This window comes from Leptodactylus fuscus, chromosome 1, assembly GCF_031893055.1.
Source record: "Leptodactylus fuscus isolate aLepFus1 chromosome 1, aLepFus1.hap2, whole genome shotgun sequence".
Lineage (NCBI taxonomy): Eukaryota > Metazoa > Chordata > Amphibia > Anura > Leptodactylidae > Leptodactylus > Leptodactylus fuscus.
Window position 1 is genome coordinate 299902425 of NC_134265.1, and position 27307 is coordinate 299929731.

General features: G+C 40.9%; 1 protein-coding gene across 1 annotated transcript in view; it reads left to right on the plus strand.

Moving 5' to 3' along the window:
• Positions 1-595: 595 nt before the first annotated feature.
• The window catches only part of NEIL3 (nei like DNA glycosylase 3), a 29780-nt gene continuing 3068 nt past the window's right edge, over positions 596-27307 (plus strand). Inside the window, exons 1-10 of the mRNA XM_075265840.1 lie at positions 596-713; positions 5101-5104; positions 8208-8338; positions 10761-10895; positions 13581-13794; positions 16102-16176; positions 16336-16502; positions 16952-17115; positions 18162-18552; positions 26018-26192. Of these exons, the coding sequence (XP_075121941.1) occupies positions 619-713; positions 5101-5104; positions 8208-8338; positions 10761-10895; positions 13581-13794; positions 16102-16176; positions 16336-16502; positions 16952-17115; positions 18162-18552; positions 26018-26192 (1551 nt within the window). The 5' untranslated portion in view covers positions 596-618. The remainder of the gene's footprint in view (positions 714-5100; positions 5105-8207; positions 8339-10760; positions 10896-13580; positions 13795-16101; positions 16177-16335; positions 16503-16951; positions 17116-18161; positions 18553-26017; positions 26193-27307) is intronic.

Here is a 27307-nt window from a genome sequence, read left to right on the forward strand (position 1 = left end):
TCAGTCTGGTGATCTCAGGGGAAATAATAATGGATACCTCACGTACCCATTAGAGTTATTATTGGGTTCCTCTGCATCTGTTGAGCCCTCTTATTTGATAGATCTTTTTTATTTACATGTTATTTAGATCATTTTTGTTTATTGTCTTTTTTATTGTTGATTTAGTACTTTTAGATGGACCAGAAGAATGGATGAAACAACATCAACAAATCCATAAGACCTCTATAAAACTAAAAGAGAAAGATGGAAGATAAAAGTAAAACAAAGTAAACAAAAAAAGTGAAACAAGACATTACAGTAATGATAATGTAACCTAAAGTGAAACTAACCTGCGCCCTCTGCTGGCCGCCAAGGAGAAGGACAATTCCTTACATAACATTGTATTAGTGCACATGCGCTCTCTCCTTCTGTAGACTTTCCCCGAAGCATCAAATTGATGGAGAGTTGTTCTGTCCAATCATGTACGACCTTTGTTGAAGTAAACCAATAGCAGGTTTGTGTACACGTTCCACTTCCTTACTCTGCGCCAATGAGAAGAATTTGGGGCGGAGTTTGGTTGTCAATCTGCCGCCACAATTTGAATGCTGGTTGTAGAGGTGAGAAGTGTCGTAGCCAGCCATGGTGGAGGGTCCGGGCTGTACCCTGAATGGGGAGAAGATCCGGGCCAGAGTCCCACAGGGGCAGCGTGTGCTGGGAGTGCAGTGTGCAGCACGGTAATAACGGGACATGCACTGTCACATCCCAACTAGCTAGTTGTATGTATTGTATGTGTCTGTATATAACATATATATATATATATATATATATATATATATATACCATTTCAATAGTTTCCAAAATTTCTGACACTTTATTATTTATTATTATTTATTATTAATATATATATATATATATATATATATATTTTTTTTTTAATGTGTGTTACTATGTTATGAAGCTGTTGCTTTTAAGGTCAGATTAATGCATTGATATGACCTGGTGTAGTTCGCTACCTGTGTCGTAGTCTGTATTTGACATCCCCTGTCTTATGGTCACACTTGGATTTCTTCTCCATTGCTCAGGTGGGTTGGGGGAGCTGAACAACACAGAGGTGGACCATTAAAATTGGTTACACAGAAACTGGTGGACCCCATAGACTATAACGGGGTCTATGGGTGCCTGTCATTTTTAAACTGAAACCAGCGAAAGAAAAAGTCCTCCGTGCAAGACTTTTTCCTCCACTGACTTTTTTTAACGGAGACTCCGCTGCAGATGTGAACGTACTGCACAACAGGTTTGTAAAAAAACAAACAAAAAAAACCAACGTGTTTCAGGCCGCAGGCAGACACCGGCGGTCACCTTTACAAACCCATTCAAGTGAATGGGTTTTAAAACTGACCACTGGGTTTCCTTCCCCTGTCCAGTTTCGCCTGGGCTGAAGACAGACACACAGCGGATACCGACTGTAAGTGTGAACAAACCCTTACTGATGTTAATGTGTCCGTTTTTTTTTTTTTTTTAACTGATCCATTTAATGGTTCAAGTTAAAAATAAAAATCAGACATACTAGCATCATTAGTGTCCGTGCCCGTTTTTTTTATACTGTCCAAATTTTTTTTTTTTTTTCAGTTTCTGCTTTCTGTGCATTTGCAGAAAAAAAACGGAAACAAAAAACTAAAAGCATCCGGTGCTTAAAATTGGCAGAGAGAAAAGTCCTCCAATACTAGTTTATGGGGTCCACAGGTAACTGCTTTTTAAGCAGACAGGTCCCCGTGCAAACCTGAACGACACAGTCCTGAAGACTAGTGTGAAGGGAGTATAACATGTATTAGTGGTATGCCGGTGTTCATAACTGTGCTCTGTTGTTGCAATGTTTTCACCTCATTTGGTGTCTCCGCTATTCAGGAAATATTAAATCTGTTCTATGACAGACTCAAACGGAGCTCGAGGAACTTTAATGGAGTCCGTAGTGTGTCTGTCATACGACTGTCCTTTTTACCTGAAGTCGCTGGACTTTTTTCTCCGTATTTTTAAAGCAGAATAGGGAACGGAATCCTTAGGGGAGAGTAGGTGCGGGTGTGAACCTAGCCTAAGACATATTTTATCTTTGCTGATGTTTTTGATCATAAAGCATCCTGTCATACAAATGATGGTATTTTGCAATGCATTAGCATTGTACCCTGAGGTTCAAGATCCCTAAGGGGTCTAATAAAGTGTATGTGTGTGTATAATATATATATATATATATATATATATATATATATATATATATATATAATTAAAAGTTCAAAACTGAAATTGCTGTGATACATACACATTAGGTATACCTGTGTCCGAAAACGCCCGGTCTACAACCTATAGAACATTTTTTTTTCCCACATGATGAAGAATCTATAGTGCCAAACCGCCATTTTTTCGCTGTTTTGCCTATAACAAATTTGAGTAAAAAGTGATCAAAGCAATAGACATTACCCAAAACAGTATAGCTAAAAAGTACCTCTGCAAAAACAGACACCCTGTACATCTCTGTACATGGAAATATAAAATTGTTACAAGTGTCCATTTATGAAGGAGTCAGTCTGGCTGTGGAAAAAAGAGTAGCCAGAGTCTGTGGTTTCGTTTACTGATTCCACAGCCATGTTAGAAATAGAGGGCCTAGGAGAGGTGAGTACTAGAGATGAGCGAGTACTGTTCGGATCAGCCGATCTGAACAGCACGCTCCATAGAAATGAATGGATGCACCTGGTACTTCCGCTTTGACGGCGGCCGGCTGCTTAACCCCCCGCATGCCGGCTACGTCCATTCATTTCTATGCGAGCATGCTGTTCGGATCGGCTGATCCGAACAGTACTCGCTCATCTTTAGTGAGTACCTCTTTACGCGTCTTCTTCCGGTGCACGCGGTCCAACTTGTAGGCCTCGGGCAGAGCTGACTGTGCATGCCCACAGCCACAAGAAAAATGGCCGCTTACACAGTAAGTAAGCAGCCATTTTCTTGTGCCCTATGGGCATGTGCAGTCGGCTTGTCCCGAGGCCTACAAGTTGGACCGCGTGCGCCGGAAGAAGACACGTAAAGAGGCCGTTCCTGAAGAAGATGGAGGCAGCACTGCAGAGTTCTCTCGCAGCATTGGGGACGCCCCCAGTGCTGTTTGAGAACTCAGTTGCATACCGACGAAAACCCGGATTTCTACGGAACGACAGTGTGGAGCAGACATCTAAAGGTAGGAGAAGAATAGCCTTTCTTAAGGCTATTCCTACAAGTCAACCAGAAAAAATTGTGCTTTACTGATAGGATCCCTTTAAAATGAGACGGTCAGCAGTAAATTCATTCTAAACCTAATCCCAGTACCTTGTAAAGGTGATTCTATAGTTCCAAATATCTCTGATATTCAGTTTTGGAGCCCAATTTTCATGTGATTTTCATATTTATGTATATGCAAATGAGTGTGGGGGAAGTGCCTTATGGGCATGTCTTAGCTCCTGGGTCTTTAGTCTAGGCTCTGAACTCCTTTTCAAAGTGATTTTTGCTTTTTCTCTCCTTCATTTTCGTATGAATAAAATAGCCATTTGCATGAAAATGGGGCTCCAAAACTGAAGAACAGAGGCATATTTGGAAACTGCAGAAGCCCCACAGCAAGGTACTGTCATTGGGTTTATAACCATTTTGCTGCTGGCAGACTGCCTAAAATGATTAAAAAAAATCCTTTTAAATTATTGAATCATTACTATTGCTGCTATAAGTGCCGTTCATTTTTTGGACACAATTTTTGCAGCAGCAGTGTGTATGCCCTGTAACCTTAGGATCAGTAAACCCTATCCCATCTACATCAACAGGACCACTATGAGCTTTGTAAAGAAGGCCAGCAGCGGGAAGGCGCATATATATTATGCTATATACGATCCTCCTGTCGGGCACGACGTGAGGCCATTTAATGACTTCTATTCTTCTATTTTGTCTGCAGTTCAGCGTCCCCTTTAATAGTTAATAGCCTAGATTTTCCTGCGCTGTTCTCTTTGATAGCCTTCTTCCGCCACCGGAATATGCTCCACAGTCATTTTACTTTTTAAATAGTATTTAAAGTGATGTCGACTTCATCTTTAATTACAGGTTTGTGCTCAGCCCTGAAACGAAGTAATTGACCATGGTGTATACCAGAGCATATGCCAATAGTGGCTTTGTAATTACCTGGCTAGGAATGAAAGACCGCAGATGAGTGCTACAGTCCATTAGTAAGACCTGCAGCTTCTTTTACATAATATCCTTTTCTTATCTGAGGTCCAAGGCTTTCTGCCGTCTCTTCGGGGTCTGCCTGCTATTTAGACTTTTAAATTGCACAAAGCCACAAAGACTTTGAGCCTTTGGAGTTATACATCAATGCTATTGTATCCCTCCTGGATATTTAGGGAACATTTTGCACTCTTATGACTGCAAGAAGTGATTTGTAAGAGATTTCATTACATTAAATTATTAAAACAAATATTCCAGCAGTTCTGTCTTCGATGTAATGGTGCTAGCGGAAAAGGGTAATTTCACTGTGAAATTGCTCTCAAAAGGGACAGTATAGGGGTTATCAATATAGCGGAGCGGCAGACATTTCTTTGACAAATGACAAGATAAAGCAGAAGGTATAATACCAGAACAAGGCCAGGGGTGGTTATAAATTTTGACTATGGTGCTTATTAGGGTTCCTTTAATACACCGATGTCATGACCATAGGGAGAGCTTAGAGACCTTGTTATCCTATGCAAAAAATATGCATTTCTACTGCACGGTATCTTATAAATCTGCTCCTAGTATTTGGAATATTAACAAGGTGACCTATTTGGGTGGATAAATCGTCATGGCTGCTGCCTTGTTCTTCCCTAAATCACGCCAGCTGAGCCATACCCATATGTTTACATCAATGACCTTTGCAGATCTACGCACATGCTTTTTTTCCAATTCCTAAAAGACTTAAAGGGTCTTGTGAAATGGCATAAATAAGCAAGTGCATTTAATGAGCTGTGAAGATTCACAGGCTCCTGTATCTTAGTGGGAGGCTGCGCACGTCTATTTATGTGTTTTCTGTTTGGTACCAAAATCCTTTTAAATGTAACGTATTCTACAAATGGGTTACAAAAGTTGTGTGACGCTGGAGTGTTCTGAATTATTTGCATAGGTGCAAGTGCTTTTTATTCTTTTATTGTACCAATGCTAGATTATTGACTTAAAGGGGGACTAACTGGGGGTAAAGATGAAAACAAAAAAAGTTTCCTGTTATTTTTTTATTTACTAGGGTTCCTTATAGACTCAATAATAAACCATTGCTAAGCAGCAGCGAGATTATGTTTTTGCAGTTGCCGATTTGAGCTAGCATGGCCACCAGTGCCAAGACGGTGGTTGGCTTGACTTAGGGTTGGACTGTGGATAGCTTGGTGTCAGTTGGTCTTGTAAAGTTTATAATCATGTAATGTATGAAAAACATTGTTATCTTTAAAAGCTGAATGCTAGATATAGTTGCTTATGCTTAAAACTGGTATAATGTTATATGAGAAGATGGCGCCTGTATCCAGGATGGGTGCAAGAAAAACAATGCTTGGCTTGCTGCCAGAAGACAGCTCCCCAAGGTTACCATGCAGGACCGGGAGTAGCTGGCTATATATGGAGCTGCTTAAACTTTTTCTGTTTGATTGAGATGTCCCATACCAATCAGGAATGAATATGAAAACTTGCATTGTTGTTTTATCACTTCCTTTCTCTGATACTATTTAACCCCTGTGTTTTTAATAAAAAGTGCGTCAGCACACATTCTTTAGCTGAGAGAAGAATGAATACCAACACATAGAGTGATGTGACTTCTTTACCGCCTGGCACTCAGCCTAATTAATTAGGACGACAACAGTTACCTGAGATTATTGGTCATTTAGTCATAAACGCGACGCTGACCTTATCAGTCTTACTGATATACATTTTTAAATTGTGTTGCACCAGAAGAGAATGGGGAGAATTCCTCAAGACTGTGGAGGATTCACTAGATTTCATCGGGCTATTCACCTCTACTGAAATGTATGCCAGCTCATAACTGGTATACAGATCTGTCAACATTTACAAAACAAGTGTAAATGTTATTGAATTTGGTACAAGGGTTTTGGTCCCACCCACACCCCGCCCACTTTTAGGAAAGTGGTGAGGCTGGCCAAAAAACTCAACATACAGCTGTATTAATTGTAAATGGTGTTTGTTTGCAACTTTTTCATGCCAAAATGCAGATTCTTATTGAGGTTGCCGCCATACCACTGAGGCACCATTTTTACATCCAGCTGCAGTGGTTTCCCTATAAACCATACAAGCTCCTTCATACACTGTATGTAGGGAGACATTCTTCCCTAGAAACAGTGCAAAAGAATATGACAGAAAATATAAACTTACCTTACCTTCTGTAAGCCAAAAATACGCTATGTTCAATCTAAACAGACACAGCTAAAAGCATTACATGTCCATAAGGTAGTCACTGCATTATAATGTAAGGATTGGTCCTTTCTGAAGAAAGCCATATTGATGAGTGGAGCAAATGTAAATCAGAAAGCATTTAATCCTTAGGGAGTTTTTTTGGACCCAAATTCACAGGATAAATAATAATACTACTACTAATTAGAGATGAGCGAGTAGTATTCGATCGAGTAGGTATTCAATCGAATACTACGGTATTCAAAATACCGTAATATCGAGAGTACTAGATCAAATACTACTCGCTATTCGAATGGAAAAATTTGATGCAGAACCAGCGTTGATTGGCCGATTGCTATACAGTCGGCCAATCAACAATGGTTCTTCTACTACCTTTAGAAGTCTTCTCCTTGCAGCGTCCCTGCGGCGTCTTCTGGCTCTGAATTCACTCTGCCAGGCATCGAGCCTGGGCAGAGCCGACTGCGCATGCCCGCGCTACAAGAAAATGGCCGCTTTGACTGTAAGCAGCCATTTTCTTGTAGTGTGGACATGCGCATTCGGCTCTGCCCGGTGCCTGGCAGAGTGAATTCAGAGGCGGAAGACGCCACGGGGACGCTGCACGGAGAAGACTTCTCGGAGAATCCAGCCCGACCCTCACTCGTGGACTTGGTAAGTTCTATTTGATCGAATGTTGCCTACCCCTGAAACGAGCATTTTTCCCCCATAGAGTATAATAGGATTCGATATTCGATTTGAGTAGTCGAATATTGCGGGGCTACTCGAAACGAATATCGAACATTTTACTGTTCACTCATCTCTACTACTAATACATTTCATTTATATAGCGCCAACATATTCCGCAGCACTGTACAATTTATAGGGTTCAAGTACAGACAAAAAGATACATTACAGAGTAATAGTCACTTCACACACTGCGACTGAGGGCCCTGCTCGCAGGAGCTTACAATCTATGAGGTAGAGGGGTAACACAAGAGGTAGTAGGAACGGCATCGGAGGTAGCATTGCTTATACAATAGTCAGACAATTTTGTAATAGAAGTTACTGTAATTACACAAGCATAATACTGTATGAGCTGTCACCAGTCGTGTCCTTTAACATGCAGATGGTGCCTGGACATATAAGGTAAGCCTGAAACGGCATCATATTGTGTGTGGTAATGTGGGAGCGGGAACAGAGGAGGGTTCATTTTAGGGTTTCTGATTGCAGTATGGAAGGGTTTACATTAGGAATTGTGATAGACCTGTCTGAAAATATGTGTCAGTAAGTGATTTTTGTTGGGTGTGAGTCTCTGACCCCGCACAGATCATCTGTTCTGGCAGCCGCTAGTGGACATGCACTGCATGGTGGGGTTCTGGTGAACTGAAGCACAGCTCCTATTACTTGAAAAGTAGCGGTACTACATGTGCTGTTTGTTCACTAGCAGCTTCCGGAGGTTGCCAGAACAGATTATCGGTGTGTGAAACTGACAGATGACTTACTGACAATTTATCATGTGGACAGGCCATCAGTTTGGGGTCAGAAAACCCCTTTATAATTCAGTCGCCTGCATTACGCACCAGTTTATCCTCCCCTACTTCTATGTAATAGTTCTTATTGCATACTGTATAGTATATATATATGAAATAAGTTTGAACACTTTCACTAGCAGTAAATAACCATTGGCGTTGTATTGGTATACATTTTGAATAGGGGTTAAGCACTTCAGTATCACCACTGAAACAATGATTCAATTTGGATTTTAAAAATATTCTTTTCTCTTTGTTTCTTTGATGGGATTTTAGGCACAGAAACCTGCCAGCAATGCAGTACCGAGTGCAAGTAATGTTCTTCAGTCTTTGGTTTCCTGTAACTATACTGGGGTGGAAACTTTAGGGAAAGAACTTTTTCTTTACTTTGGACTGAAAGTGTTAAGGTAAGATTGTTTATCAATTTATAACATCTTCTCATTATCATTGGCTTTACATTTATATGAATTAACATCCGCTTTTGCCATATTAAACTATGGACACAGTGCTGTGAGTTGCATTACAGAGATTCTAATCGTGTTCCCAGTGTCCTGCTGTATGACTGCTCGTATTACTGTTGCTGACATGGAAGATAGTGACTATAGCTGCTCCTGAAATCTAGCAGACGTCCTCTTCACCAGTTCTCTATTCCCAGTCTTGCAAACATGGCTTCAGTTTCACCTGTCCTGACGTCTTCAATGGGAGAGGATGTCAATGAGAACGGTGGGTTTACAGCACAGATTCTGTGACTTGGGAATAGCAAGTGAGACTCGCACATGAAAGAAGTTATCTGATATACATGCTTTAAAGAATTATTTAATTTTTTTAAGTTCTCTAAAAACTGTACAGATTAGTGTTTTACTAGTAACATGATTGGAATCACTGTAATGTAACCTGCAGCACTTTTCTTAGTTTAATATGGCAGAATTTTATTGTATGTTCCCTTTAAATGTTAACCTCCCAAACCTAAAGGTGACCAAATACCTTACAAAATGTAAATACCTTTTTAATGGCTAACTAATAATGATGACAGATTACAACGTTTCGGAACTCTCGGCTCCTTTCTCAAGTAAATTTAAAAAACATTTCTGAAGGATGCATATTTATGTACAGAGGGACACATAGGGATAGAATTCCAGGAGGAAGGGGAGGTAGTAATTGGTAGAAACAATGTAAACAATTCCAGGTTCTTATCAGTTCTCAGGGTCTCAGGTCAGTGATTTCTGTAAGATGCCATAAAACGATGTGACAGAGTTAGCCCCTTCTCCAGTGTTTGAAGCAGGGTCATAAGTATATACTCATAAATCCGTCGCTCTTTCTTTGATTTAAAATTCCCTCTTAAAACCAAAATTTTCATGTGATCCACCAAATACCTTACAGTGTAGTTCAGTATTGTGTTTATTTGAGGGAGGTGGTACCTCTAACCATGGCTTATCTATCTTGGAAATATGTCATTTTGAACCGCCATCATTTGCAAATGGGTAGTCCGAACACCCCACATAGAGAATAAATGGTCAGCTTGCTTTGCAGAAATGCTATACCTCCTCCCCCAATGGCAATCTGGTGGTGGCAGTTGTAGTGATGAGGGAGTTTAGTTATCACATATGATAACAGGCTGATGGTATGGCTTCTGTTATGAGGGTTATTGTGAAACCACCAGTGTTGGGGTGCTCAAATACCTAGCTCCAATGTGCTTAACTAATGTAGGGAAGAAATAGATTACAGGTAAGCGGGCGTTCACATTTATGCCTTGTGTCCAGTGTGGCATTCCTCCGGGTTTCCGTCCACAACCCCGGCGAAACTTTACAGGGGACGGAAACCTGGCGGTCAGCTTTAAAACCCATTCACTTGAATGGCTTTGTCAATTTGACCGCCTATGTCCGCCCACGGCCTGTCCGCGAGGAAACTGTTTATTTTAAGCCGGAAACAAAGTCCTGCATGTCCAACTTTGTGTCCGGCCTCCTTGTGAACTTACCCAAATAGGGACCAGCATCTTTTACACATTAATGGCATGTTTTAAGGACATGCCATAAATCTCTAGGAAGGGAATACCTCTTTAATGCCAGACAGAAAGAAGGTTCATGAGCTTGCATGTTTAGTGGACACTTCTCTCTTTTGCAGTGGCTCTCTCTTACTTTATAAGAGCAGATATATTATGTTAGAACGTTACATGTGATAATGGGAGAAATTCCAGCATGTTTTTCTATGTGAGTGATGACCTGTTGAGTTGCTTGGTAAGTGCATAAGTTTCAAGCAATAGCTGCTAGTGACAAATACATTATCCAGCCCGCCGTTCACCTCCACTCGGTGTAATATATTGCTTCTTGCGGCAGATCAGGCTTCAGTTCCCTCTTTATTTTGTAAAGCAAACAAAGCCTTGAGAACAACATGTAGCGGAGCTTCGGAGCGTCTGCTCAGTGACCTTGGATAAATATTTAAAGATCAACCAAACTAGATAATTTAATAGTAAATAATTCAATGGTTCAGCAAACACAAACATCAATACCCTACAAGTATACAAGGATAGGTGCAATGGATTCAATGGCTTTTTAAAGTGCCTTTTAACTTCACCTCTGCTGTTTACAGGACTCGAACTTCCAGAATCAGGACCGCAATGACCTATAAATTCAACTTGTGTGGAAATGTTCATCTCTATTGTTATCTAGAGCGGGCACACGTAAAGTGTTAGGTAACTTAACCTATATGCCTGGCGCCAAGCAAATGACCGGCTGATGAGCTGGCCGCTGTTTTATCCACTGCTGGTACTCTTTCCGCATGTTGCTTGCAGCTATAATCACACTTAAACAATGTCCTGTTGTTACATTGTAGAGTCCATTTTGGAATGAATGGATCAATGCGCATTAATCCAGCAGAGAGAAAGGATAAAAGTGGAACTCCAGCCGTTCTGGAAGTGCAGCTCACCAAGGACTTGATTTGCTTTTTTGACTCCACAGTTGTTGTCAGGTAAAGCTTTGGCCCTGCCAACTATTTCTAATGGCTCTGTGGGTAAGAGGACATGAACAAAGGTTATTAATATTTTTCTCTTTTTTTTTTTTTTTTTTTTTAATTTTCTGAAATTTGACAGTCCTGGTTACATATAGTAAGCCCACAGGCCTTCCTGCTTTTTATACGGTATAATCAATATCTCAGAGCTCTGATAGATACAGAGTTAATAGAGCTGAATGTTTCATTGCCACTCCATGGTTGTGATATTTATAAATGTTTTGGCATCACAAATAAATTCAATGTTGTGTCTTTATGTAATAATACCTGCTGTATATAAACAGATTTACTATAATTATAGCTTTTGAAATATCTGTAATTTTTCCTTGTTCAACACTGCCCCACAGAAAAAGAAGCATTATGCAATTCTATTCGGGTACTGTTTCTCCTTAGGAAACGTGCTATTGAAGTTATAAGTAGCCTTTTATAGGCCATACAATTCTTCCTCTGGAGAATAAAGGTATTCAAATTGTCTCTCTTTAGGCTACAGCCCCACGTTGCGGAAACACAGCCTTTTTTTTTTTTTTTGCAGATTTTGTTGTGGTTTTTTTGAGCTAAAACCTGAAATGGGCAACAAAAGTTCAACGAAAACAGTGCAACAAAATCTGCAACAAAAAAGCTGCGTTTCCGCAACGTGGGGCCTTAGCCTTAAAGTATAAAGTGGTACCTCCAGCTCCACCTGTGAGAAGGCAGCAAGTCAGTGCCAAACCCTTTACACAGGTCCTTCGGCCACAACTAGACAGTATGGTTAGGCGTACACCTTAGTGGTGTTGCAAGACTTGTTTAGAAGTTCTGGTAATGTTTTATAGCATTGCTGCCTTCCAAAAGGTGGCGCTAGAGGCGCCACTTTTTTTCTTTGCCGCTGCCAGTTTCCTTTAGTGGGGCTTTCTGTAGTGGCAGGAGTGGGGCGATGCTCTGGGATTTGAGGAGAGGGCATCCCAGCGGCGTGATGCCATCCTGGTGTCCGCGTAACGTACAGTGGAGACCCGGAGTTCTTTTTGAATATGCACAACATTCTGGTGTAAAGGGTAACCAGATGATCTCTGTTTTAATGTATCATGAACCCAGCAGCCAGGATGACATTCAATGGGTTGTCCAGGATAAATAAATATAAATATATATATATATATATATATATATATATATATATATATATATATATGTAATTTTATATTAGAGATGAGCGAGTACTATTCGAAGCGGCCATTTCAAATAGCACGTACCCATAAGAATGAATGGAAGCGGCTGGCAGACTTTGCCGCTTAACCCCCTGCATGCCAGCTATGTCCACTCATTCCTAAGGGTGCGTGCTAATCGAAACGGGAGTTTGGAATAGTACTCGCTCATCTCTAATATTTATTATTATAAATTTTTTTATTTTTTTTTCATGTAGATTGTGAGCCCCATACAAGGATCACAATCTACATTTTTCCCTATCAGTATGTTTTTGGAATATGGGAAGAAATCCTTGCAAATACAGGGAGAACATACAAACTCCTTGCAGATGTTATCCTTGGCAGGATTTGAACCCAGGACTCCAGCGCTGTAAGGCTGCAGTTTTAACCACTGAGCCACCGTATTGCCCCTTTGTATTTTAATATGTGTTTCCCCATTCACCCCCATCCAACTTAGTAATATACTTGCATTTTCTATTTTGCTTCTGTTGGGGAGGGGGGGCTGTTTGTAAATACATTTCTGGCTCTGCAACATCAGAAGAGAGGGTACCTCCTGCTTTATTGTTTGCAGCCCACCCACTCACTTCTACTGCTGTACATGCATAATACAGTAGGAACGCTGGAATGGGAAACAGGGAGGGGGAAACTTCTGAGTTCAGGACTTCTCCCATGCTGCTCCAAATATGTGGAATTTACTGCATTGGACATGAACATGACCATAACTGTACTCGTATATGATAACTGTGATCATCAGTGTGCTGATAACTGAAATGGCTACTGCTAAAAGATACTGCCTACAGAACAAGAAGTATAATCACATTATTTGATTTAGTGGCTAAAGTGAGTACTGCAGGATATTTTAATTTGCATAGAAAAATGGAAAGGAAAAAAAAAAACGCTTACACGGTAAGAAAGCGGCCATTTTCTTGTGGCCTAAGAGCATGCGCAGTAGGCTCTGCCCGAGGCCTACAAGTTTCACCGCCTGCGCCGGAAGACGACATGTGAAGAGGACGCTCCTGAAGAAGATGGAGGCGTCTCTGGAGATTTCTCTCGCAGCATTGGGGACACCCCTGTGCTATTTGAGCGCTGGGGCCCGCCCCCCAGTGCTGCGAGAGAACTAATTTGCATACCGATGAAAACCGGGATTCCTACGGAATGGTGGTGTGGAGAAGACATCTAAAGGTAGGAGAAGAATAGCCTTTCTTAACCTTTCTTAAGGCTATTCCTACGTGTCGATGAGAAAAAAAAATGTGTTTTAATGGTAGAATCCCTTTAAGATTCATATTAATATGATATTATTTATGATCATCACGAAGGTCTTACGGTTTTATAAGGTTTATGATCCTATATACAAATATCTAACACACAAGCAAAATAACTGATCACAAACTTGACTAAAGTGATTTGATATTATTTAACTTTTTCTTTTTTCTTTTTTTTTTTTTTGTTGCTGTTGTTAATTTTACTCAAGGAATGCATCAGATTGTCAAGAAAAAGTCCGATGTTATCAGGATTTGGATGTCTGCTCCCCCAAGTTCAGTTTCTCTAGAGCAGAGGCTGAGGTTAAGAAGCAGGGCCATCGTATGCTCTGTGATGTGCTCCTTGATCAGGCAGTGTTGCCTGGAGTTGGTAACATTATTAAAAATGAAGCTCTTTTTGACAGCGGCCTCCACCCAGCAGTCCAGGTACCGTGTATTCATCTCTCACATTCATTCTGTCATGTCAGGCTTCTGTCCTGGGGTTTAAACTGAAAATGCAGCAGAATACAGAGTAGATTAATGGAGATGTAGCAGAGTTAACCCAAACTTCAGCAATTAAACGGTTGCATCATGATATCTTATCGTTAAAGACTACACAAACCAATGAAAAGCTACTGGAAAAACATTTTTGTGCCTTTTCATGGTTTTTGTTTTCATTGTCTTCTGTGATAACCTAATACGCTGCAGCCATTTAACCCATTGCAGAAGTTTGTGTTAACTCTGCTACATCTGTACATGTTCTGTGAGAAATGATTCAGTATAACTTTGAAAACTTTGCTCACTTTGGGTTTAGTATTCTGGGTGGTCCTCCGTAGCAGTCAGTTACTAAATTTATGGACGGGGAAGGTTGTCATTCATGGAGTTGGACCACCTGCTGGATTTTTAAGCATAGAATGAACCCCTTCTTGCCGTAGGAAATTTTCATTTTTGACACCTTCTCTCACACCGTCCAAACCCCATACCTGTTTTTATTTTTATGCTGTAAGAGCCATATGAGTTCTTAATTAGAGATGAGTGAGTATATTCGATCGAATACCTCCCCTGCATAATTTGTGGTGTAAAAAAAAAAAAAAAAAAAGCGCCAGGGAAGGTGGGAGGGGAATCGAATATTTACCGTGTGGTATACGACCGAGTACACCAATAACTATGCAAAGGGAGATATTCAATTGAATACTACTATTTGATCGAATACTATTCGCTCATCTCTACTAATGTTTGCATGACAATTTGTTTCTTCATTATGCACCCATTAATTATTCTGTACAATGTACTGGGAAGCTGGGAAAAAAATTAGAATGTGGTGGATTTGTTCGACTTTCTTATGGGCTTCGTTTTTACGGCGTTCACTCTGCAGCCAAAATGACATGTCACTTGTATTCTATTGTCAGGGTCTGGGGGGTGGCATAGACACACAAGTCCAGTTTCTTTAATCCAAAACAAAGGTAGAGATTTATTTCCACTCAAAAATATAGTGCAGCAACAAAAGGAAACAATACAAAAATAAATACCTGCCTGACTAGGCTCTAACTAAACATAGAATAGGTTATCTCACCTAGAATAACAGAAATCCAAAAGCCAGTAGAATCATTCAAGACACAGCTCCAAAAATGTGACCCTCTGTTTGCTCTCCAGCCAAGCTCTGCCCAAAGCGTTGCTGCTGGAGCTGACTTCCCCATAGTGTAGACTGGAGGGGGTAGAATGACAGGTCCCACTACCAACCTACCTGCCATTCCTAAAAATCCAGCCCAGTACTGAGCATTTACCAAAATGCTCAGCAGAAGAAAGTTGTCTGCTGTGAACAAACATTCCTTCTGGAGTTTTCTCATCTCGCCCACCTGAGTAATCTGGGTGAGATGTACACCCCCTCCATTACCTGACCTGCCATCGGATTACACTATGTTTCGGTATGATTCCGGGGATACCAAATTTTATATGGGTTTATTTACATTTTAACCCCTTAACAAAAATCCAAAACTGCGCAAAAATAAAATTTTCTAAAAGTCGTTTTTATACTTTCATGTACAGGATGCATATGTAGTCTTTTTTTTTTTTTTTTTTTTTTTTTTTTTTTCCGCAGGGGCAGATGTACTTTTAAGTTATACCATTTTGGGGAATTGCTTTTGCTTTGATCACTTTTTATTAAACTTTTTATCAGAGGCAAAACAGTGAAAAAACTGGTTCAGCAGTTTTGATATTTCCTCCCCTCTACGGCGTTTACCGTATGGAAAAAATATTTTTTATATATTTTTGCAGATTTGTAGTCCGGCCGTTTTCGTACACAAGGATACCTAATGTGTAAGTGTTTTTTTTTTTTTTTTGCATTTACTAATGCATTGCAAAAACAGCCTTTTTATTGCAAACGCAACTCCCAAACGGCTGCCATATTTAAACACCCGAAATCCGTCGTTCTATTAGCGGATGTCGGGAAGGCGTTAATAGAGGTTAACAATAACAAGTGATAAGTTATCCTCAATATTTTCCAACAAAACTATATCTTAATCTTCCCAGCCACTCCTGCTCAAGATGGCAAGCTGCCTGTACATAGGACTACATTTTTAATGTGACAAAGTCCCTTTAAATTTTTTGGACATGTAACGACCTTCTTGACTGGAAAATTAATTGGATGTGGCCAATGTAAATTTAAGGTTTCTGTAATAATTGTTTAGTATGTTACAATTATTTCAATTCAGTTTATTAATTTTTTTTTTTTGTGTGGGTCTTGTTACATTATAGGCTGGTCTGTTAACAGATATGCAAGTGAGCCATCTGGTTAAAATGACACGGGACTTCACGCTTCTCTTTTATAAGGTAATTAGCAGGGTCCGATTAATTTCCATTATTTAGGCAGGGCGACATGTATATTTTTTTGCAGTGCTACTCTTCACAAAGTGTCACCAAGTTGCATGTAACTCGATTATTCCCAGACTGCATGCAGGTGTAGGTGAAACAATTGTCTTGTTTTTGCAGTGTCGAAAGAATGGCTCAGCTCTCTATAAACACTACAAAGTGTACAAAAAACCTGGTTGTGGCCAGTGTGGTACAAAAATCACGGTGTGTCGTCTGGGAGAAGACGACAGAATGACCTACTTTTGCTCAAATTGCCAAAAAGATAAACCTCAACAAGTTGATTTAAGGTAGAGAACTCTCCTCCTTAGCTTTAATGTTCAGTTCAGTTGGAAATTGTACATTTATTTTACCAAGTGTACTTAATACTGCTGCAATGGCTGCAATTTATAATTTGGTAAGTTAACACAGTAAGGGTGCTTTCACACTGAGTATACGCTCAGCTAATTCTGAACGTATACACGTTCAAAATGAGCGCGTACAAAGCAGATCCCATTCATTTCTATGGGTGCCAGCATACACGCGCTCCCCATTGAATTCAATGAGAGGCTTTTTTACCTATTGCTTTCAATGTGATATGCGCGTATGTCGGCTCCCATATAAATGAATGGGATCTGCTTTGTACGTGCTCATTCTAAACGTTTTTTACATTCAGAATGAGCTGAGCGTATACTCAGTGTGAAAGCACCCTAAAAGTCGATCGTAATATTAAACTTTGTCTATTGATTTTTCTTAAAAGTCAATTGCCAAAAAGAAATAGTATTCTGGGTTGGGCGTACAAACAAGACTCACAAGATCACGTGGCCAAAAGTGAAGAAGAAGAATGGGCCTGTGAAGCCTGCACTCTTATTAATAAACCATCAGACAAGAATTGTGATGCATGTCTTACTGCTAGACCAGAAGGTAATTGCAATATAACGTTAACACATACAGAATTTATGTTTGTACTTTCTGCTGAACAGCAAGAAAAAGGTTATAGTTTTCATTTGCTGTATTTATATCTTTATAAATTTTCAAAAACTTAGGTGGTAGAAAAGAGAAATAGGGATATAGGTGTAAACAAACAGGGTCCAATGGTTAACCCAACAAAGTTTTTTAAAAGACAACTTGCATGATCACCCAAGACATGTGTGATCATACAAGGTGCAGCTGTTGGGGCCTTCAGGGGTCTATGGTAAGTTTGTGACCAGTGTAGCCACAGAGGTTTGTAATTTGGGTCACCTGAAAAAGGGGCCCTGTAAAACCTGGACTACAGCACTATTCACAAGCATCCCCACATTTCTGGGGCGCGCGTCTGCTGTATATACGGAATTAAAAATGGCTCAATGTTGACTCGTTTAAAGAGTTTTTCAAACTATAAAACATTTTTAGGAAAATAAAATTGAAAAGTGGAAAGGGGAGAAGAAGCCTTGGTAGCTCTGTTAAACTTGTCCATTGGAAGAAAAAAATGGGAAACGTGTTTGTAGGGCTCTCGTATTGTAGTATATTGTAGTTGCAGAAACCTGTAAGGGAGAGTGCTGGCTGAATCTTCTGTAACTTGTAGACATTAAACGGAGTCTTGTCAGCACCAAAAAAATCTCTTTTGGAATCGGGGCTCAATGTCTGCCATTCAGGTAGACATGAGCCAACCTTGTATTCTGTATCATGTGAATGGCTGCCACTAAATTCCTCCTGCAGTTGCTACAGGGAATAGGTCATTGGAATTAAGTCAGTTCTGATAATCAAAATAATGGTGAATATGTATGGGTGTTTTTTGGTTTTTTCCAATACAGATACAAACTTGTCCCGCACCCATAACAAAAGCCAAAATAAACCCCCTGAACAGTAGGTTCTCACCAGAAAACAGAAAATGTCACCACTAGTGTTACTTATACTTTGGGGCAGGACATGGAGTATTCATTGTGCTATGCATGTGTATATTTATATTTTTATGTTTTTCTCTTTTCAAGCTCCAGCAAATTCAGCCACGGAACGTGACGCTTACGACTCGGACCTGATTAAATATCCATGTAATAATTTTGGAAAGCCATTGTCTGAAGTTAAGGTTAATAGAATGACTGCTTTTGGATTCACTACATTGGTGCTGAGTGATTTCAGTCCAAAAACTGTCTCGTATAAAGAAGAGGAAGGTAAATGTAAGTCTCCAGCAGACAATTGCAACAACATGCACATTGTGTCCAATAAGAGAAGAAGTGGAGAACATGAAGACTGGACAGATTCTCTGAATATTGCAAATGGCAGAAGAAATTCAGACAATTGTTCATTTACTCAACAGCAGAAGAAACTGAAGACTGAACATACCTCTCCAAGTAACAGAAGCAGTGCAAGCTCATCTGTTGGGTAAGGCTCTTAGTTTAGTAGACCTGGTGCAACAATCTTTTGTTTCCTGCTATCAGCCATTTCGGCTAGTTTCTGCTTAACTGACTGTTTTTATTGGGGTTGCTAATAGGAACTCCAGAAAAAACATACTTCTCCAAAATATATTTTAGTGTCCATCTAGAAGCCTCAAATAGACACAAATGTTATCTCCCTATATTATAAAAATGAATGTCTGTCTGTCTGTGCTCTAATGCGAACCAAACGGCTGGACCAATCTTCACCAAATTTGGCACAGAGATACTTCAGGTATCCGGGAAGGTTTAAGATGAGACTCCAACTCGCTCGGACGTACCGTTACTGAGATACAGCATTCCAAACACAATGCCCCCCCCCCCCCCTTAGCCAATACAAACCTGCAAGTCTTTCACTCATATTCCAACTGCAATACACATGGTCACTCCACATACACAACCCAACACTGATATCCAAACTGAGATACATGCATCAGAGGATTAGATACACAGATCAGCACACAGTATCACACGCCAGAGGATTAGATACACGCGTCTGCACACAGTCCCACAAACCAGAGGATTAAATATGCGCTTCTGTACACAGTTCCACATGCCGAAGGATTAGATACACGCGTCTGCACAAAGTACCACACGCTGGGGGATTGGATACACGCATCTGCACACAGTTCCATACACCAGAGCATAAGATATGCACATCTGCACACAGTACCACATGCAGTAGGATTAGATACACGCCTCTGCACACAGTACCACAAGCCAGAGAATTACATACACGTCTCAGCACACAGTACCACACAGGGAGGATTAGATACGCGCGTCTACACACAGCTCCACATGCCGTAGGATTAGATATGCACCTCTTCACACAATACCACACAGGGGAGGATTAGATACGTGTGTCTGCACACAGTACCACACTTTGGAGGATTAGATACATGCCTCTGCATACAGTACCACAAGCCAGAGAATTACATACACGTCTCAGCACACAGTACCACACAGGGGAGGATTAGATACACGCATCTGCACACAGTACCACATGCCAGAGGATTAGATATGTGCATCTGCACACAGTACCACACAGGGGAGGATTAGATACGCGCATCTGCACACAGAACCACATGCCAGAGTATTAGATACGCGCATCTGCACACAGTACCACACGCCAGAGGATTACATACGCGCGTCTGCACACAGTACCACATGCCGTAGGATTAGATATATGCCTCTTCACACAATACCACACAGGGGAGGATTAAATACATGTGTCTGCATACAGTACCACACTTTGGAGGATTAGATACACACGTCTGCACACAGTACCACATGCTGTAGGATTAGATATGCGCATCTACACACAGTTCCACATGCCGTAGGATTAGATGCGCACCTCTTCACACAGTACCACACAGGGAAGGATTAGATACGTGTGTCTGCATACAGTACCACACTTTGGAGGATTAGATACATGCCTCTGCACACAGTACCACAAGCCAGAGAATTAGATACGCGCATCAGCACACAGTACCACACAGGAAAGAATTAGATACGCGCATCTGCACATAGTACCACACGCCAAAGGATTAGATACGCGCGTCTACACACAGTTCCACACGCCGTAGGATTAGATATGCGACTCTTTACACAATACCACACAGGGAAAGATTAGATACGTGTGTCTGCATACAGTACCACACTTTGGAGGATTAGATACAAGCCTCTGCACACAGTACCACAAGCCAGAGAATTAGATACGCGTCTCAATACACAGTACTACACACAAGAGGATTAGATACGCGCATCTGCACACAGTACCACATGCCGTAGGATTAGATACGCGCGTCTACACACAGTTCCACTCGCCGTAGGATTAGATACACGCCTCATCACACAATACCACACAGGGGAGGATTAGATACACGCATCTGCACACAGTTCCACACACCAGAGGATTAGATAAGCACGTCTGCACACAGTACCACATGCCGTAGGATTAGATACGCGCGTCTGCTTACAGTTCCACATGTCAGACGATTAGATACGCACATCTTCACACAGTTGTACACGCCATAGGATTAGATACACGCGTCTGCATACAGTACCACATGCTGTAGGATTAGATAAGTGTGTCTACACACAGTTCCACATGCCGTAGGATTAGATACGCGCCTCTTCACACAATACCACACAGGGGAGGATTAGATACGTGCGTCTGAACACAGTACCACACTTTGGAGGATTAGATACAAGCCTCTGCACACAGTACCACAAGCCAGATAATTAGATACGCGTCTCAGCACACAGTACCACACGGGGGAGGATTAGATACGTGCATCTGCACACAGTACCTCACGCCAGAGGATTAGATACACCTGTCTGCACACAGTACCACACGCCAGAGGATTAGATACGCGCATCTGCACATAGTACCACATGCCGTAAGATTAGATATGCACGTCTGCACACACTTTCACTTACCGGAGGATTAAATACGTGCCTCTTCACACAATGCCACACGGGGGAGGATTAGATACACACATCTGCACACAGTACCACACGCCGGAGGATTAGATATGTGCATCTGCACACAGTACTACACCAACAAGGATTAGATACTTGCGTCTAAACACAGTACTACACGAGGAAGGATTAGATACAGCTTTACTCCAGGTATCCATAACAACTGATCACAGGTTTTTCACTGATATCCAAAATGAGATACACATAATCACATGACGCTTATGGACATACACACAAACCACATACAAAATACACCAGTGCAAAATTGGACAATTCTTATGGGGCCACTACACAAACATAAAATGTAATATACCCGTGCGAAGCCGGGTCCTCCCTCTAGTAGTTTATATAATGAAATGTTATACAATTTCCCAGTGTGTTCTGTATTCATTCCTCACAGTTTCCTAGATCTCTGCTTGCTGTCATTCATTATGCTTGCTTCCAGTGGATAAAAATCAGTCCCATGGTCATGTGATGGACACAGGGCACAGCTCGTTATAGTCACAGCACAGTAATTAGACATCTGTAATGAGCTTTACACCTGCGTACTCATCACATGACCATGGACTTTTATCCACTGGAAGTAAGCAGAATGAATGACAGCAAGCAGAGATCTAGGAAACTGTGAGGCATTGATACAGAAAGAATATTGAAAAATTGTACAACTTTTCATTATAGGAACAATAATATTTGTGTCTCAGTATTTGTGTGAAACTGGACAACCCCTTTAATTTTAGTAGTACAAAAAATTGTAGGTCTGTTCTGTGTTGATAAACATGGGTGCCAATATTTGGAAGACTAGTCAACATATTTTCTTGCAGCGAACAAGGCAGGCGAAATGGCTTACCATGTGTTGGCCGCGCAAGTAATGGCCGTGCTGGTAGTGCAATGACTGCTCAATTGTGCTTTCACAGAAGTGAAGAATCCACAATGGGGGACTGCCCTCTTTGATATCCCTATGCCATTATAGGGCACATGGACAGGGATTGTTTTTATGAAAAAATCCATTTAGAGCACATCTCCAACCCAAACCAAACTTTCCACTTGACTACAGTTAACCCTTATCTTACACATTCATCTGTCAAGCCCCTTGGAGGCAAGAAACTGTAATCTGGGCTACATTATCAGCCTTAGTGCTTTCCCATCACAAAATTGTATTATTCTATCAATGTCAATTCTAATCAAATTTCTGCAATTCTAATCAAATTTCTGCTTGCTTTGGAACGTGATATCATGGCAGACATTTTGGGCTATATTGTCATATGGCACACAAAAACGCCACAAAATAAAAACATAGCATGCCCGTTAGGGCAAATCGATTTTATAAGGGTTACATGTCCTGTGATAAAAACACACTATTACTTTGTACTATGTATGTCTACTCTTTACTGGTACAGTCTTAGAGTGGTTTTCAATTGTTTCCATATAGATAGTCCTTAGGATAGGTCATCAATGTTAGATTGTTTGGGAGTCTGACTCTCCACACACCTGCCATCACTTTTTTGAAGGGCCATGATGCTTGGACAAATGCTGTGACCTCTTTCATGTTGGATCACACACTTTCACACTGAACGTTTACTAGTAACTTTCGGTGGGTGTTTGTAATGTACTCGTATACATTAGAGATGCACATAGCTCGACTTGGCCTTAGCCTGACTTAACTTCTGCATTTGTCATATGGCCCAAACATTCTATAGCTCTACTGAACCAAACTTGGATCTCCAAATTCTTGTTTGGCAGTCTAAGTAAAATGGATTAATTCTCTGACCAGGATTAAAGAGGACCTTTCAGGCACATGCGGTTTTATATACTGGTAAAAAGTCCATAGCCCTGTACTGTCAGAGGAGGTTTTCCTTACCGCCCAGCAATGACGCTCCCCCAGTACTAGTCCATGGATGAGTGCAGTAAGTCATTGGGGGGGGGGCTTTCCTCACAGCTTGGCGTCATTGCTGGGCAGTAGGGCATGCCCCCTCTGAAAGTACAGAGCTATGAACGAGTACTGTCAGGTGGGGCATTCCTCACAGCCCAGCGTGACTGTCAGGAACACCCTTCTGACTGTGGGAAGACATCAGTACCGTTATCTCCAGCCCCGGGGCACATAACGGAAAAGCCGACAGTTTGCTGAATTCGGATCACTGTCCGCTATCAGTATATAAATCCGCATGTGTCTGCGGCTATGATAATCTAGGTGTCTTTCTCTCACCTGCTCGCTCTTCCTGCTTTTATCTGTCATTGCATAGTAACAGTCTTTGGTGATGCACTTTTTCTACTTAGTCTATGGTGATCTATATGTTACATGCACATAAAAAAGTAATTACATAAACTGTATTATAGAAGTTCTCCACAAAGGAAGATAAAAGCTTGCACAATTCTAATGTAACCGATGACTGTTCAGCCTCTCTGTATATCTATGATCTATTAGCTTATTCAGGAGAATATAGGGAGAAGGAAGAGATGGTACTGGCTCTAGCCAACCATGTAGTTATGTGCTGAGGCATAACAGGGACAGAAAGTAGAGTAAAATCTCAATGCAAGATGTTCTTTGATCAGAGGCAAAAAGGAGATTGAATGGCAGGGAGGTAAATCTAATATACATATGTTATAGAGTGAACTTCAATCAGGTGAGGATGCAGTGATGAAAAGTTGTTTCCCTAGAGGTCTTATTTAAAAGTTAAAACAAAAAAGCTTTTTTTTTTCTCCTATTTCCTCTTAATCTTATGATTTTTGTAAAGTTGAGAAAACATAAAAATTTTTTGAAAAAAACCTGTCAAGCGTTCATTCTCTCACCTACTCTGATCCTTGTTAACTCCATTTCTCTGCACATATCTCCTTCCATGCCATTAAAACAATGCGACTCCGTAATTGCCTTCTAGAAATGTCACTTTGTTTTCTCTGTGACAGAACCTCAGAAAATGATTAAAATATTATTCCATCATTGCATATACTCCTAGTATAGGTATCATTTATTCATGCCACTGTTACCAGCTGCAACTACATATTTAAGCTATTGTGTGCATTTGTGACCAACAGTAATGAAAAATAAATGAACTATTCCAGTACTTGACATACTGCATAGCCTTTAAGACATCTGTATAGCAACCCTGAAAAACTCAAAGTCCCATCATTTTATCAGGACATAAAACTTTGTTCGTTTAACTATTTACTAGATCCAGAAACTTCTGTGACTGTCCTATTCATCTAAATGAAGTTTGCAGAAATCCACTCACGTCTTACAAATAGTCATGTTCAGAAAAATGGAGCTGATCTTTAGCACCACTCTACTCTGCTGGTTGTGTCCATTACTGCAGCTCATCATTAAACTCAATTGGGCATGTTTTTATTAGGTTTATATCAGAGATCCAACGCAAAAAAAAAAGTCATAACCCTGGGGTTTGCAATTTTTAAACTCCAATTCCGACAATAATTCATAAATGTGGCCTAGTGGGTCCAAGATGCAATACCAAAGGTTTCAAGAGCAAGAATGGTGGTATGTCTGAAAACAAAAGCAGACCCAGTTTGCTAAGGGGGGCGTTTACACTGCCGCTGCTGTCCGCCCTGGGGTTTCTGTCCTAAACCTCATGGGAACTAGACAGGGGACAACTTGCCGGCAATCAGCTGTAAAACCTATTCATTTGAAATGTGTGTTTTTTTGTTTTGTTTTTTTAAGGTAACCACTGGTGTCTTTATGCAGCCTCTCCTCCTGGAAACCAGTTTTTTTTTGTGCAGGACTTTGTATCCATGCAAAAAAAAAAAAAAAAAATGACGGTTTCCAGGTGGAGAGGCTGCATACAGTCACTGGCGGTTACCTTTATAAACCCTTTCAGATGAATGGGTTTTAAAGTTGACTGCCGACAAGCAGTCCCCTGTCCAGTTTCCCCGGGGTTTAGGATGGAAATCCCAGGGCGGAAAGCGGCGGTAGTGTGAATGCTCCCTGACTTTTATGCCGTCTGCCACTTCAGTTTTCTGAATTGCCGATTGTCTTACAGCCATGTAACCTTCATAGAATGGGCAATATGAAAGAGCTCAGGCAGGCATTTTCAACATAGTGCTGTTGTAGTATACAACAATTCCAACAATAGCCCATTGGAGAGTATACGGTATTAGGGAAGGTTCACACGGTGTAACGTGGCACGTCTACGCCGCGGGAGCTTTTGCGGGCCGTACTTGCTCCCATTGATTTCAGTGGGAGCGGGGATTGTATGCGCTGCGCTATTTTGCGGCCGCAAAATCACGGCTGCAAAATAGCGCGACGTTACACCGTGTGAGCCCTCCCTTATACAATCTTTGGTTAAGATAATGGGTTTATAACATAATTAGAAGTTAACATATCATAACCCCTGAGGTCTCTGAAAGCATTTTCTTGGATAAGCCTGGTTCACACTAGCGCTTGGTCTCCGTTTGGAGATTCCATCCCCCATTCCGCTTGAAAAATGCAGACTTTTATCTCCACATTTTTTGGGCAGAAACATAACGCACCCCGTTAGTCTATTGGGTATTCCTTGGGTAACCACTTTTAAGCGGATTGGGTTTCCATTTTTAAGGTTCCAAAGAATGGAAACCCTTATGCTAGTGAGAACTGAGACCGACTTTCTCCCTGCTCTTAGCTACAGCTCTGCTCTTCCCTACACAGACACTGAATGCACAGAAAATTATTCATTCTGTTTTTGAGATGGACTAAAGTAGTGTCATGAAGGGTTACTGTGGTGGCTCATTGGAGGATTGGATGTTATATCACTTTTAGCCTAGCAGTATATTTTAAATAACAGAATAATCTCCTAAAACACAGACAGGGATGTCATGTAAACTGCTTGCATATGTATTATGTATTGAACCATAATCCTCTAGCCTCATTTTAATGTTAGACTTATTTTACATTATGCAATAGATTTCTGCATTTTACTACTGTTTAATCCTGTGACTCTTCCTTGCAGTTCACCTCGTGTTAACATGACAGGGGGCACATCTCCACCGAACACAAGCGGCCCCCACTGCAGTCAGCATAACCGGCCCTCTGTTCTTCGTGTTGTAAAAAAAGATGGAGAGAACAAAGGAAGACAATTTTATAGTTGCTCTCTACCAAGGGAAGTGCGATGTGACTATTTTGAAGTGAGTAACTTTTGTTTTCCTAGATTCAGCTGAGCATTCGGTCATACATATTCACCAAGGCGCAGATAGCTAGATCTCCCGTCACATTGAAATAGTTATGAGTATCTATTTTAGGGCAGTGAAAATGCTACATTCATAATGTCATTGAAGATCTAGCCTTATTTAATCTTCATACTAGTAATGCACATTTTATACACCTTGTGACTATGCAGGTTACTCTATAGCACTCCATGGAGAAAATATACATGGGAAACCTCTTTGAGCCAAATACCCAAATTTGCACAGAAAAAAAAGTATACAGAATGCAGGTTAAAATGTCTAATAGAGTCAGCAAGCATGTACAGCCCCCCCAACAATCATGAAAGAGCCAGAAATTGTGCCAGAAACATTTTATGCTGCAGCTTATTACACAGAGCTAGTTTTTGACTAGTACTAATACAAAAAAAAAAAAAATAGCCATGGCCGTATACACAAGTCACTACAACTCACACACTTCATTTTCTAGTTCGACTGCTGTCTCATTATTGGTCACCTGCATGGCTCCCACCTCTCCTGGTTCCAGGCACGGAATTTCTTTAAATAGTGGTCCTCAGAATGGCTGTTCTCCTGTTTCCCAGCATGGAATCCCTTTTAAATACCCCAGCGTGGGTACCTGGGTTCCCTCATTCCAGTACTCTAACATGACTCCCCTTTCCATTTCCCCCCACATTGCTAACCTTGGCCATACTTGCTGACATTTCATCCCAAAAGCCTTCAGATTCAATCTCTTCACTGTATGGGGGTGAAATCTGCAGCAAACTCCACATAAGCATTTTTGAAACTTATTTCAGTATAGAAGGCTCATCAGAAGCCATGGCAAAATACCACACTGGGGCAGATTTAGTCTTGGTGGACCCTGTGATGGCTTAGAATTTGCCAGGTTCATGGTGAGGTGTAAATTTTATGACCCTGCACAAGATTACAGCTTAGAGCTGATGTAGATTTCTGTTAATATTTACACCACAGAAATGGTGTAAGATATTGGCCCCACCCACTCCTTGCCCCTCCTACTTTTAGAAAAATGCTGAGGCTCGTGTAAAACCGCCACTTGTAACTATTTTAGTCACAAGTGGTAT